Source organism: Lycium barbarum, chromosome 7 (genome assembly GCF_019175385.1).
Source record: "Lycium barbarum isolate Lr01 chromosome 7, ASM1917538v2, whole genome shotgun sequence".
In the NCBI taxonomy this organism is placed as follows: Eukaryota; Viridiplantae; Streptophyta; class Magnoliopsida; order Solanales; family Solanaceae; genus Lycium; species Lycium barbarum.
The window spans coordinates 29,481,973-29,498,028 of record NC_083343.1 but is presented as its reverse complement, the minus strand read 5'-3'; the positions used below and the strand labels follow the sequence as shown (position 1 = coordinate 29,498,028).

Genomic DNA, 16,056 nt, shown 5'->3' with positions numbered 1-16,056 from the left:
TTATGGTGAAGAAAGTGCTAACCTGATGTGGCAATGGGATAAAGAATGAGAAGAACTTATATTCTAATTTGAAAGGTGGGCAGCCATCAATTATATTCTAATTGATAAAAGAATTTTTAAGGTTATGACTTGTGAGTTCTTTTTAGGGTTTTAGCTTTTAAGTTACTTGATCAATTTGGTATAGAATTAGAGTAGGAAATGGCTAAATTATTGCCAGGCGGGTTTGAACCCGCGACCTTGCCTTCAAAATGAAGCTCTTTACCAATAGACCAACGCACACCTTTGTGCTGAAGCAGTGTTACATTATTCTTTTTACCTTTACTTTCGTTCCATTGATTTTTCATATATGTCACGTGACACCCCTTGGACCAACATATATCCACCCCTGAAAATAGTCCTTTAAGTATGTATTGAATATTTTTTTATCAATTTAAATTTGTGAGAAGTTAATATTTTTATTTTCCATTAAATATTCAATAGTTATCTTAATTAGATTAATGAAAAAGGACCATAAACAAAAAAAAGTCTCATAAAAAATTAAAATATATAACACAAAAAACTGCACTATAGATATAACAACGAAAACATATTCAGTATAATCTCACAAGTGAGGTCTAGAGCGGGTAGGATGTATGCAGATCTTACCCCTACGGGATAGAAAGACTGTTTGCCACACCAAAATAAATCAAAAATAGACAACTGCTCCCTACATTTATAGTACCACACATCATTTTTTCGTTTGGATAGAGTACAACATGACCGGAGAGATTGAATTTAACCCCAAACCCCATGGGTGCTCTCTCTCATCTCTTGGGCGATTTTATGGAGAATTTGAGGCCTCTATGGCCGAGTCTCCTTCTCCCCAGCTTCAAGTTGTGGGAGAACCACCAACAAAACTTACGTATGCTTCATTAATCCATAATGTATACGGTAAAAACCGATGCAATTTGTACCTGGTAAGAACCGGGGTAAAGTTTAACGCCGTCCGATATGAGATCGAAGGAGAATAGGGTCGTAACAACTGATAGGAACAAAAATCGAGGGGTCATGCGTACATTCAACTCTGCGTCAAAACTGAGGGTATTTTGATGTGCACGGAAAACCTGAGCCTGAAGAGAGCATACTCAATATAGGTTCGAAAAATCTATTATGGAACAAGCCACGTGTCATCTGACCATTCCGCCATTTGCGCTGAGAACCATACTGTCACGACCCGACTAGGGGCCATGACGGGTACTCGGGGCTAACCACCGAGCACCACTCATTTCCTTACTCGTCATAGTCATTATACACTTCTTTATCATTCAAATACTCATAATCATAAGACAACCATTTTTCATTTGAAAACATAATTAATTTTATATACATAAGCCCTTCGGCTATCAAAATAATTATACTATATATATACAATCGTAGCATCGTGAGACCATACTACCCACACATGCGTATCTACGAGCCTCTACTAGAGTACTAGACATGTGGACGGGACAAGACCCCGTCGTGCCCAAAATACATATACATATATATATATATATACACACACACACACACACAAAGGAATAAACCAAGTAGCACCTCCGGAACAATGGAGTGCGCTCAAGTCAGCTGACAGCTCCTACGAGTCTGGATTAAGCTCACCTCCCTGTCTACCTGTGGGCATGAACACAGCGTCCAAAGAAAACGGACGTCGGTACGAACATTGTACTGAGTATGTAAGACAAGAACGAAATAAACATACTAGAAGAATCATGAGCCATGAGAGGAAGGTATAACCTGCATGAGTTTCATAGGTGAATACATTTCATACATTTATCGTAAATTTATATGCTCGTAGTACATATGTCATCACAGCGCATATATCATCACATCATAATCCTCATCGTTAACCCGCATCCGGATAACCATCATATGCCGCCCACTAGTGGTGATCATGCCCGACCCTCTAGGCTCGGTGTAAACATAGCAGCCCGCCTTAGCGGTGACATGCCCGGCCATTTAGGCACGGTGGAATCATATGCAACCCGCCTTAGCGGTGACATGCCCAGTCGTTTAGGCACGGTGGAATCATATCGTCATATAATCAATCATAAATTCATCATTTTTACACATCTCACAGGCATAACATAATCTTACATTATTGATCATCTCATATACATATCATGACTTAGCATCATTATACATTTATCATTAATAACATACACTAGAATTTGGAGGCAACTATAGCTATGTTGGGGTGACATAAGGTCGTGAACCCCCGATTATATTATGGAGTAATTATCAACATCATATCTCACCTTGAAGGAACTAACAATTTAAGGTGAGTGTACGCAAAGAAAAGCATCGATGAAACCATACTTAGAATCATTAGCTTCATGGACATCTTATATTATGCTAGGATTCCTCATACTTATGTTCATAATCATCATCATCATGCTCGTATCACATTTCCTTTCTTAATTATGGGCATATGTAGCTTTGTATATTCATGGACTCATAGTCTCCATCGTATAGGAAGATCATGGAAAATTTGAATGATTCATGCCTTAGAAGGAAAGGATTGGTCTTACATACCTTTTCGTCTAGCTACTCTATCGCTCGAACGTTCCTCTTCAATATTCACGTCTCTACCTTCAAGAGAGTTCATACTCGTATTAGATAATCAACAATATAAGCGTGTTTGAACTAAAGTTATAGAAAATTATGCAGCATCTCCTTTGTTTCTAGTACTTTCCCCATATCATATTTCAACTCCCAAATGTCAATAATAACATTCATAATATCATCGTCATTATTCAATTCCTACAATTTACTCTCATGGTCATCCATAGTCATAATGATACTACAACGTTACATTCATTCTCATCTAATGTTTCTCTCATACTCCTAACATCATTCATAACGTGATTACAACCTCAACATATCAAGATTCATGATTCATATTAATCCACTATTCACAATTGTCACTAATCTCACATTTTGTGATCCATTTCCCATTTTCTTCCATAATCCAAGTGTTTCAACATTTTCATACCTTAAACAACATAGAATAATCATGAAACTCACCTTTGAATGCGTAGGAACGGGTTTTGGTTGGTAATACTTCACTTGGAGAAAACCCTAACTTCACTCCCAAGAGAATTCTTGACTAGGAGGAACCCTAGTGAGCTTCCTTGCACTTGATTCACTTGAATCTATGGTATAAACCTTTGATTTCCCTTGTATTCTTAAACATGAAGTATGTGGAAACTTCTAGAGGTCTTGAGAGAGATGAAGAAGTGTGTGGGAAATGAAATTATTGAAGTGGAATCACATTTATATAATTGAACTTACTCAGCCCGTCGGGACTTCCACGGACACTTGTACGGTCCGTGGAAAATGGGACGGTCTGTGAATGTGGTCGTGGTTCACCACCATGAAATACTTAGTTGTTGTTGACTTATACGGACCATTATACGGTCCGTATAACATTCCACGGGCCGTATAACATGGTCGTGTAACTCATAGTTTTTCCGAAGTTGTTCTCGTCGTTTCGTTTGATCTCCAATCCTTATACAAACTTCTTAACAATTGTTTAATACTTCATTAATGATCTAAGCATCCCTGTAACACGTCCTCAAGGCCTTACCAAATAATTCTTAACGCAATAATTTACGAAACCTTTCCTAAACCTCACTTATACTCAACTTATTCTTATCAATCCTTATTCCATCAATTCATATAGCTCCAAGATCTTAACGTACGCATTCTAAGACCACTAATTATCCGTCTTGTAATCTTAAGAACTTCCTGTAACTTTTAAGCTCGCAGTAGTTCACTCACTACGTGACGACATGAAATTTCCAAAGAAAACATAATTAATTTTATATACATAAGCCCTTCGGCTATCAAAATAATTTTACTATATATATACAATCGTAGCATCGGAGACCATGCTACCCACACATGCGTATCTACGAGCCTCTACTAGAGTACTAGACATGTGGATGGGACAAGACCTCGTCGTGCCCAAAATACACATACATATACATATATATATATATATATATATATATATATATATATATATATATATATATATATATATATATATATATATATATATATATATATATAACCTGCATGAGTTTAATAGGTGAATACATTTCATACATTTATCGTAAATTTATATACTCGTAGTACATATGTCATCACAGTGCATATATCATCACATCATAATCCTCATCGTTAACCCGCGTCCGGGTAACCATCATATGCCGCCCACTAGTGGTGATCATGGTCGTCCCTCTAGGCTCGGTGTAAACATAACAACCCGCCTTAGCGGTGACATGCCCGGCCATTTAGGCACGGTGGAATCATATGCAGCCCGCCTTGGCGGTGACATGCCCGGTCGTTTAGGCACGGTGGAATCATATCGTCATATAATCAATCATAAATTCATCATTTTTACACATCTCACAGGCATAACATAATCTTACATTATTGATCATCTCATATACATATCATGACTTAGCATCATTAGACATTTATCATTAAGAACATACACTAGAATTTGGAGGCAACTATAGCTATGTCGGGGTGACATAAGGTCGTGAACCCCCGATTATATTATGTAGTAATTATCAACATCATATCTCACCTTGAAGGAACTAACAATTTAAGGTGAGTGTATGCAAAGAAAAGCATCGATGAAACCATACTTAGAATCATTAGCTTCATGGACATCTTATATTACGCTAGGATTCCTCTTACTTATGTTCATCATCATCATCATCATGCTCGTATCATATTTCCTTTCTTAATCATGGGCGTATGTAGCTTTGTATATTCATGGACTCATAGTCTCAATCGTATAGGAAGATCATGGAAAATTTGAAAGATTCATGCCTTAGAAGGAAAGGATTGGTCTTACATACCTTTTCGTCTAGCTACACTATCGCTCGAACGTTCCTCTTCAATATTCACGTCTCTACCTTCAAGAGAGTTCATACTCGTATTAGATAATCAACAATATAAGTGTGATTGAACTAAAGTTATAGAAAATTGAGCCGCATCTCCTTTGTTTCTACTACTTTCCTCATATCATATTTCAACTCCCAAACGTCAATAATAACATTCATAATATCATCGTCATTATTTAATTCCTACAATTTACTCTCATGGTCATCCATAGTTATAATCATACTACAACGTTACATTCATTCTCATCTAATGTTTCTCTCATACTCCTAACATCATTCATAACGTGATTACAACCTCAACATATCAAGATTCATGATTCATATTAATCCACTATTCACAATTGTCACTAATCTCACCTTTTGTGATCCATTTCCCATTTTCTTCCATAATCCAAGTGTTTCAACTTTTTCATACCTTAAAAAACATAGAATAATCATGAAAATCACCTTTGAATGCGTAGGAACGGGTTTTGGTTGGTAATACTTCCTTTGGAGAAAACCCTAACTTCACTCCCAAGAGAATTCCTGACTTGGAGGAACCCTAGTGAGTTTCCTTGCACTTGATTCACTTGAATCTATGGTATAAAACTTTGATTTCCCTTGTATTCTTGAAGATGAAGTATGTGGAACCTTCTAGGAGTCTTGAGAGAGATGAAGAAGTGTGTGGGAAATGAAATTATTGAAGTGGAATCACATTTATATAATTGAACTTACTCAGCCCGTCGGGACTTCCACGGACACTTGTACGGTCCGTGGAACATGGCACGGTCTGTGAAAGTGGTCGTAGTTCACCACCATGAAATACTTAGTTGCTGTTGAGTTATACGGACCATTATATGGTCCGTATAACATTCCACGGGCCGTATAACATGGTCGTGTAACTCACAATTTTTCCGAAGTTGTTCTCGTCGTTTCGTTTGATCTCCAATCCTTATACAACCTTCTTAACACTTGTTTAATAATTCATTAATGATCTAAGCATCCCTATAACTCGTCCTCAAGGCCTTACCAAACAATTCTTAACGCAATAATTTACGAAACCTTTCCTAAACCTCACTTATACTCCACTTATTCTTATCCATCCTTATTCCATCAATTCATATAGCTCCAAGATCTTAACGTAGGCATTCTAAGACCACTAATTATCCATCTTGTTATCTTAAGAACTTCCTGTTACTCTTAAGCTCGCAGTAGTTCACTCACTACGTGACGACATGAAATTTCCAAGGTGTAACATTCTTCCCCCCCTTTTGGAACATTCGTCCTCGAATGTTAAACACTTGGGAATTCTACGAAAATTTCGCCAGAGTTTCCCCTGTAACATGGCACTACCGTCCTGTCGCAACAACCCATAATAATATTGCCTCACAGGGCTACAATACAATATCAATATATTTATGGCCACACACGACCAAAAACATGAAAAGTAAGCATACATACCTCATAATGTTGGTGATTCATCTTGAATCTCTCCTGGGGGTTGGAATAAGTGCGGGTACTTGGATTTCATACTCTCCTCTGCTTCCCACGTCATTTCTTCTCGGTTGTTATTTCGCCACAATACTTTAACTAAAGCTACTTCCTTATTTCGAAGTCTCCGTACTTGCCTGTCTAATATGGCAATGGGCTCTTCTTCATATGCTAGCTTTTCTGTCACCCGAACGACATCTATTGGAACAATTTTCGTGGGATCTCCAATACACTTGCGGAGCATTGAGACATGAAAGACTGGATGGACTAATTTAAGTTCTGAAGGCAAGTCCAATTCATAGGCTACATGGCCCACCTTGCGGATAATTTTATAAGGTCCAATGTATCGAGGACTTAACTTCCCTTTCTTGCCAAATCTCATCACCCCTTTCATTGGCGAAACCTTCAAAAATACCCAATCATCAACCTGAAATTCCATGTCTCGTCGGCGGTTGTTCGTATAAGATTTTTGGCGACTTTGGGCTGTCAACAATCGATATCGGATCACTTTGACTTTTTCTCCCGCTTACTGAATCAATTCAGGGCCTATTAGCTGGACTTCTCCTGTTTCAAACCATCCAATTGGGGATCTGCACTTTCTTCCATATAAAGCTTCATACGGAGCCATTTGGATACTGGAATGGTAACTATTGTTGTATGAAAATTCGATTAGAGGCAAATGATCATCCCAACTTCCTCCGAAATCCAGAACATATGCTCTTAGCATATCATCCAAGGTCTGAATAGTATGCTCGACCTGTCCATCGGTCTGCGGATGAAATGCCATTCTAAGCTTCACTTGGGTACCTAGACCTTCTTAAAAAGACTTCCAGAACTTGGCTGTAAATTGCGATCCTCTATCTGTGATAATGGATAGAGGAATACCATGGAGTCACACAATCTCTTTTAGATACCACCTCGCATAATCTTCTGCTGAGTATGTGGTTCTGACTGGAAGAAAATGAGCTGCTTTTGTTAATCTGTCCATAATCACCCATATGGAATCATACTTTCCTCGAGAACGAGGTAACCCCACAATAAAATCCATGTTGGTCACTTCCCATTTCCAAGTAGGGATTTCTATTGCTTGCATCCTCCTGGCTTTTGATGTTCGATTTTCACTTGCTGGCAATTTGGACACTGAGCTACAAATTCTGCTATGTCTCTCTTTATGCCATCCCACCAATCCATCAATTTGAGATTGTGATACATCTTTGTTGCCCGTGGGTGAATAGAATACCGAGAATAATGGGCTTCTTCTAGAATTCGTCGGCGCAATTCTGTAATATTCGGCACACATAGCCTGCCTCGGTACCTAAGAATTCCATTCGTGGAAAATTCAAATGGAGACTTCTCCTTTTCATGAGATATGTCTCTGTAATGGCACAAGTCAGGATCTTCATACTGACGCTCTTTCACTTCTACATTCAAGGACGAAACTGTGGGATCATTTATATTAATTCCTGCATTACTCGAATCAATTACACGTACTCCGAGATTAGCTAGTTGATGGAGCTCATGAACTAATTATTTCTTTTTCGGAGGAACTTCACATAGGCTGCCCATTGATCGACTGCTAAGCGCATCAACTACTACATTTGCTTTCTCGGGGTGATATAAAATACTCACATCATAGTCTTTTAACAATTCTAACCATCGCCTCTGCCGCAGATTTAACTCCTTTTGTTTGAAAATGTACTGAAGACTCTTGTGATCTGTATAGATATCAACATGCACGCCATACAAGTAATGTCTCCACATCTTTAATGCATGAATAACTGCAGCTAATTCGAGATCATGAGTTGGGTAATTCTTTTCATGTTTCCGCAGCTGTCTCGAAGCATAAGCAATAACTCTACCGTGCTGCATCAACACTGTTACATCCCGTATTTTTGAACGTCGGATTATTTGTAAGCTGAGGTGGGGCCCACACGTCAAGATTTTTTTTTTTTTTTTTTTGGGACATGTGACAAATTATATGAATCACATATGTGAAGTTAAACACAACTCAAGAAGGACCCTTGGGCCAAATCAAAGTGGAAGTCCTCCAAACGAATATTTTTAAGAAAACGTTTTCGGGTGACCTGACTTTGGGGGGCAAAAACGGTATTATATGTTTGGAATTTGGAAAAATACCAAGAATTAGAAGTTGTAGATAATTGAATTATCTTTCCAACCATAGGTCGTGGGTTCCCAGGTGACGTCGGTACAAGGAGATATGGACGTTTTAAGGTCGAAAAGTCAGTGGGCTAGGCCCAACTCGGGACCAACCGAGTTGGCCCAAAAAAATGAAAAGACAAATTTAGGCCCAAGGTGAGAGGGTGGCCGGCTATACCTGGTCCAAGCCCACCAAATTAATTAATTTCCATGTGGCAAATTAATTATAAAGGGATCATTATCCCTTAGATGATTCAAGAAACTTAGAAGGAGAAAGAACAAACAAAACAAGAGCAAAAAAAAAAAAAAGGGCCATTTCGGGTTTGGCCATAGAAAATTCACCCCTCCAAATCTTCCTCCAAAAATTATTTTCTTGTGGTATTCCTACTAATTTAAGGGTCCTTTACAACTTGGTGTAATTGTTTCGGAAGAAGGAGCACTTATTTCTTCAAGTTGACAACTTGTTCAAGTGAAGGAGTTGTAGAAAAAGGTAAGAATCAATTCCTTTTTCTTATGTTATGAAGGTTTGTTTATGTTGTGGTATGTGGAAATGAGTAGAAATTATGGAAATAAGGAAGTTTGCAAAGTGGGTATGTATATATATATATGTAGCCATGAGTGTATATATGTCGTATACATATATGAGTTGAATTTTATGTTGTATTCTAGTTGTGGTTATGGTGAAAATTATATTGGGAATGAAAGTTGAATGAATTTTGGTTGAAGTTGGAATGTAGAAGATTATGTCACTTTAGAATGATTTTGTGATATTATGGAAATGAAGTTGTTAAGATGTGAATTATGATTATGGTTGATGAAATTGGAAGATGGAAATATGTTATGAATATGTAGGTTGAAGATTTGAAGTTTTGGGTGAATTATGTTTTGGTGGAAAGTTTGTATATTTTGTGAATATTTCGTAGAAATGATATGAAATATTTCCAAATTATATTGTGATGATCTAGATTAATGATGAATGTGAAACCATTGAGATTAGTTTGGAAATTGAAGTTGAAATGAAGGTTATGACATTATGTTGGAAAGATAGCTAGTTAAGTTATATTGTGTTTATAGTGATTGTTGTTGTTGATGTTGTTGTTGGGTTGTTGTTGATTGTTTTGGCCGAGTTAAATTCTCGGGGATGCCATATGTATAGGGGAGATGCTGCCCAAATTTCTGTAGGCAATTATGAATAAAGATTGAATACTTAAAGATTGGAAATTGAGAATTGGTAAATGTGACCAATTGCAGATTTTGGGCGAAACGGGAATTGAATTTGGAAAGGCGTAAAGAGCATATAAGGTATGTAAGGCTATCCCGATTCTTCTTTTGGCATGTCCTAGGTGTACTAGGATCGGATTTGAGCCTCGGAAAGTATTCTGCTCATCGGAATCTGCATTTGAAAATACCCCTTTTTCATTCAATTGAATTGAACCCTATAAGTATGCTTTATTGAAAGAATTGTGCAAACTTCCGCAAATTGTCTAGAAAATTTTGGAATGTCCCTAGAACCTCCGTAGGTGACTTTATAAGCTTAAAATACGTAATTTGAGCCCACCGCTTCGTTTGTCCCGAGGTGGGCCCACTATTTCCAATTTTACCCTTTATATGTCTATGACTTGTCTTCGAGCGTTTTCGTTAGAGATACTCTAACTACTCCTTTATCTACTAAATAAAAACTATTTTAAATATTTCATTAAGTCTTATAAATTGTTTTGAATCTTGAAAACGATCTCGGATAGATTATGCCTCCGTAACCCGTTATGACATCTAAATTTACTTACTATGTTTCCGTCCGATTTCATTGATTTGATTTGACATCCGATATGCCTCATTGAGTCTCTGGAAATATATATATGGTATTTTTTAGTGCATTTAGTTTCTCACTACTCCGTTCGTGGATGCCTCAATGTTTCCCCCACTGAGCCCGGGCCAGGATATGTTGTCAAGCGTGATCTTTTGCATTGTTCGCCGTGCCTCGATGTGAGGGGGCAGGTATACGCGTACATGGGTTTGTGGAGTATGCTGTGCCATGTACGCTTGTTCTGATATGATTTGCTATGGCCATCTGATATGACATATTATGTTACAGGGTTATGCCCCTGTTCTGATTCTTCTGTGTTGTGGCACCAGCGTCGGGAGGGTGGCCACGTTCTGTCTGCCGAGTCCCTTGGCAGGGGCCGGATTTGATGTGACATATGTTTCTGTACACACTCTGCATGTTTTGAAAATATGTATCTGATACTTTGGGTTTTCTATTTACTTTCTGTACGTTCTGTACCAGTTATGATTTTGTTTCTGTAATTCAGGCTTTGCATATTCAGTACATATTTTGTACTGACCCCCTTTCTTCGGGGGCTGCGTTTTCATGCCGCGCAGGTACCGACGACAGGTTTGCCGATCCGTCCGCTTAGGATCTTATTCTGCTATTTTGGAGCGCTCCTTTATCCGGAGCCTATATTTTGGTACAATCTTCTGCTATTGTATATATGTACGCTATTTAGGGGTACGACGGGGCCCTGTCCCATCTTATGATTCTGTTATGTTCTGTAGAGGTCTGTAGACATACTTGTGTGGGTTCTGTATATGTTTTGGGTTGTTATGATCGGTGATGGCCTTATCGGCCTCTACGTGCAAAATCTGTTCATCTGTGATATTTAGTAGCGCCAACTAACCTTTATATTAATATATTTTGATAATATGTTGGTTTGGGTTATTGGGTACGTTTGGGTGTCCAGCACGGACACTAGTCGCGGCCTACGGGGTTGGGTCGTGACAAAAGTGGTATCAGAGCGGTTCGTCCTCGGAACGTCTACAGACCGTGTCTAGTAGAGTCTTGTTTATCGGTGTGTTGTGCACCACACCTATAAACAGGAAGCTACAGGACATTTAGGGTGTTTCTTTTTTTGAAATCTTAGATCGTGCGATAGAGCTGTGCTATTAGGATGATTCTGTCCTGATCCGTTGTTGTTTTTCTTTCAGTGATGCCTCCGAAAAAGGCGACGGCTGCCCAGAAGAAAAAGGGCGTGGTAGGAGAGACCAGCCGGGCTCAGAAGGGTACTCGGACCCTTGCTCAGATGATGCTTGATATTGCGTCCCGGCCAGCAGACTCTGCTACGTCTTCATCATCAGAGGAGTCTGGGGCAGCTCCACCAGTAGCTCCAGAGGTTCCAGTACCTGAGCCTCCAGCTCCACAGCCAGGGGCTGAGGATCGGGCTATGAGAGATGCGGTCCAGTTGTTGACCAGACTGGTAGCAGGGCAGGTTCATAGGCACGGACTTGGGGATGGTCGTGCAGATAGACGTGACAGTTCGAGAGCTCGTGAGTTCCTGACCTGTAATCCTCCAGAGTTCTTCGGGACAAAGCCCGAGGAGGATCCTGAGGAGTTTATTAGGAAGATGCGGCGCACATTACATTTGATTAAGGCATCTGCGACAGAGTCAGTCGAGTTGGCTTCGTACCGGTTGTATGATGTAGCAGCAAATTGGTACGAGTCTTGGGAGTTAGCCAGAGGCGTTGGTGCTCCCCCAGCAGTCTGGGATGAGTTTTCTGAGGCTTTTCTTAGCCATTTTCTGCCTCCGGAGTTACGGCGGGCCAGGGTTGACAGATTCTTATTGCTGAGACAGAAGGGCTGCAGTGTTCGAGAGTACAGTATGGAGTTCGACTCATTGGCCCGATATGCACCTGCTGTGGTAGCTACTATGGCTGACAGGATGCACAGGTATATTATGGGCCTGGACCGTTATTTTGTCGACAGTTGCTTGGTATTGGCCGCTCAGCCCGATATGGATATTGCCCGGATTCAGGCGCACGCTCAGGGCATGGAGGACCGGCACAGGGGTCATCAGCCCGATAGGAGTCAGGATCGAAGACAGCCCAAGAGGGCCAGATCATCTGGGTATTTTGAGGAATTTCGGAGTGGGCAGCCTCAGCAGCAGCAGCAGTCTAGCAGGCATTCTTCCCAGCCGGCACAGAGCACACCTCCGCAGTTCTCAGGCAGGAGATTTGATAGCCCAGGGTATTTAGGAGCAGGCCAGAGCTCCGGGGTTTCAGGTTCGCGGGTAGACAGGAGTTCCGGTCAGACGAGGCCACCCAGGCCTCAGTGTTCTTATTGTGGGAGATACCACCCTGGAGAGTGCTACCGTGCTACAGGTGCTTGTTATTCTTGTGGCCGTCAGGGCCATACTGTGAGAGAGTGTCCGTATAAGGGTAATTTGGGAGGTGCAGCGCAGCCTACCGGATCAGTCGCTGGGTCATCGTCTCCTTCGATAGCCATGCGCCCTGCGGGGCAGGGTACGTCGACATCAGCAGGCCGCGGCAGAGGTAGTGGCGGGGCTCCCAGTTCAAGCGGTCCTTCGAACCGCATCTATGCCTTGACTAGTCGACAGGACCCGGAGGCGCTACCAAACGCGGATACAGGTATACTAATGTCTTTTTCGAAATATAAGTGTATTGACAGATCTAGCCTCTACTTTGTGATATATTTTCCCCAAAATGCTTACAAGACCCTATAAGATTAATTTAACATTCGAGGACGAATGTTCTAAAGGGGGGGAGGATGTTACATCCCGTATTTTTGAACGTCGGATTATTTGTAAGCTGAGGTGGGGCCCACACGTCAAGATTTTTTTTTTTTTTTTTTGGGACATGTAACAAATTATATGAATCACATATGTGAAGTTAAACACAACTCAAGAAGGACCCTTGGGCCAAATCAAAGTGGAAGTCCTCCAAACGAATATTTTTAAGAAAACGTTTTCGGGTGACCTGACTTTGGGGGGAAAACACGGTATTATATGTTTGGAATTTGGAAACATACCAAGAAGTAGAAGTTGTAGATAATTGAATTATCTTTCCAACCATAGGTCGTGGGTTCCCAGGTGACGTCGGTACAAGGAGATATGGACGTTTTAAGGTCGAAAGGTCAGTGGGCTAGGCCCAACTCGGGACCAACCGAGTTGGCCCAAAAAAATGAAAAGAAAAATTTAGGCCCAAGGTGAGAGGGTGGCCGGCCATACCTGGTCCAAGCCCACCAAATTAATTAATTTCCATGTGGCAAATTAATTATAAAGGGATCATTATCCCTTAGATGATTCAAGAAACTTAGAAGGAGAAAGAACAAACAAAACAAGAGCAAAAAAAAAAAAAAAGGGCCATTTCGGGTTTGGCCATAGAAAATTCACCCCTCCAAATCTTCCTCCAAAAATTATTTTCTTGTGGTATTCCTACTAATTTAAGGGTCCTTTACAACTTGGTGTAATTGTTTTGGAAGAAGGAGCACTTATTTCTTCAAGTTGACAACTTGTTCAAGTGAAGGAGTTGTAGAAAAAGGTAAGAATCAATTCCTTTTTCTTATGTTATGAAGGTTTGTTTATGTTGTGGTATGTGGAAATGAGTAGAATTATGGAAATAAGGAAGTTTGCAAAGTGGGTATGTATATATATATGTAGCCATGAGTGTATATATGTCGTATACATATATGAGTTGAATTTTATGTTGTATTCTAGTTGTGGTTATGGTGAAAATTATATTGGGAATGAAAGTTGAATGAATTTTGGTTGAAGTTGGAATGTAGAAGATTATGTCACTTTAGAATGATTTTGTGATATTATGGAAATGAAGTTGTTAAGATGTGAATTATGATTATGGTTGATGAAATTGGAAGATGAAAATATGTTATGAATATGTAGGTTGAAGATTTGAAGTTTTGGGTGAATTATGTTTTGGTGGAAAGTTTGTATATTTTGTGAATATTTCGTAGAAATGATATGAAATATTTCCAAATTATATTGTGATGATCTAGATTAATGATGAATGTGAAACCATTGAGATTAGTTTGGAAATTGAAGTTGAAATGAAGGTTATGACATTATGTTGGAAAGATAGCTAGTTAAGTTATATTGTGTTTATAGTGATTGTTGTTGTTGTTGATGTTGTTGTTGGGTTGTTGTTGATTGTTTTGGCCGAGTTAAATTCTCGGGGATGCCATATGTATAGGGGAGATGCTGCCCAAATTTCTGTAGGCAATTATGAATAAAGACTGAATACTTAAAGATTGGAAATTGAGAATTGGTAAATGTGACCAATTGCAGATTTTGGGCGAAACGGGAATTGAATTTGGAAAGGCGTAAAGAGCATATAAGGTATGTAAGGCTATCCCGATTCTTCTTTTGGCATGTCCTAGGTGTACTAGGATCGGATTTGAGCCTCGGAAAGTATTCTGCTCATCGGAATCTGCATTTGAAAATACCCCTTTTTCATTCAATTGAATTGAACCCTATAAGTATGCTTTATTGAAAGAATTGTGCAAACTTCCGCAAATTGTCTAGAAAATTTTGGAATGTCCCTAGAACCTCCGTAGGTGACTTTATAAGCTTAAAATACGTAATTTGAGCCCACCGCTTCGTTTGTCCCGAGGTGGGCCCACTATTTCCAATTTTACCCTTTATGTGTCTATGACTTGTCTTCGAGCGTTTTCGTTAGAGATACTCTAACTACTCCTTTATCTACTAAATAAAAACTATTTTAAATATTTCATTAAGTCTTATAAATTGTTTTGAATCTTGAAAACGATCTCGGATAGATTATGCCTCCGTAACCCGTTATGACATCTAAATTTACTTACTATGTTTCCGTCCGATTTCATTGATTTGATTTGACATCCGATATGCCTCATTGAGTCTCTGGAAATATATATATGGTATTTTTTAGTGCATTTAGTTTCTCACTACTCCGTTCGTGGATGCCTCAATGTTTCCCCCACTGAGCCCGGGCCAGGATATGTTGTCAAGCGTGATCTTTTGCATTGTTCGCCGTGCCTCGATGTGAGGGGGCAGGTATACGCGTACATGGGTTTGTGGAGTATGCTGTGCCATGTACGCTTGTTCTGATATGATTTGCTATGGCCATCTGATATGACATATTATGTTACAGGGTTATGCCCCTGTTCTGATTCTTCTGTGTTGTGGCACCAGCGTCGGGAGGGTGGCCACGTTCTGTCTGCCGAGTCCCTTGGCAGGGGCCGGATTTGATGTGACATATGTTTCTGTACACACTCTGCATGTTTTGAAAATATGTATCTGATACTTTGGGTTTTCTATTTACTTTCTGTACGTTCTGTACCAGTTATGATTTTGTTTCTGTAATTCAGGCTTTGCATATTCAGTACATATTTTGTACTGACCCCCTTTCTTCGGGGGCTGCGTTTTCATGCCGCGCAGGTACCGACGACAGGTTTGCCGATCCGTCCGCTTAGGATCTTATTCTGCTATTTTGGAGCGCTCCTTTATCCGGAGCCTATATTTTGGTACAATCTTCTGCTATTGTATATATGTACGCTATTTAGGGGTACGACGGGGCCCTGTCCCATCTTATGATTCTGTTATGTTCTGTAGAGGTCTGTAGACATACTTGTGTGGGTTCTGTATATGTTTTGGGTTGTTATGATCGGTGATGGCCTTATCGGCCTCTA

At 39.8% G+C, this 16,056-nt stretch overlaps 1 protein-coding gene across 1 annotated transcript; it reads left to right on the top strand.

Annotated features, from left to right (window-relative positions):
- The first annotated feature begins 755 nt into the window (after positions 1-755).
- LOC132601440 (uncharacterized) lies at positions 756-15,237 on the top strand. Its single transcript, XM_060314520.1, has 3 exons — positions 756-956; positions 12,461-13,004; positions 14,678-15,237. Exons 1-3 carry the CDS (start codon positions 756-758, stop codon positions 14,698-14,700), a joined length of 768 nt encoding a protein of 255 aa, XP_060170503.1. The 3' UTR covers positions 14,701-15,237.
- Positions 15,238-16,056: the final 819 nt, after the last annotated feature.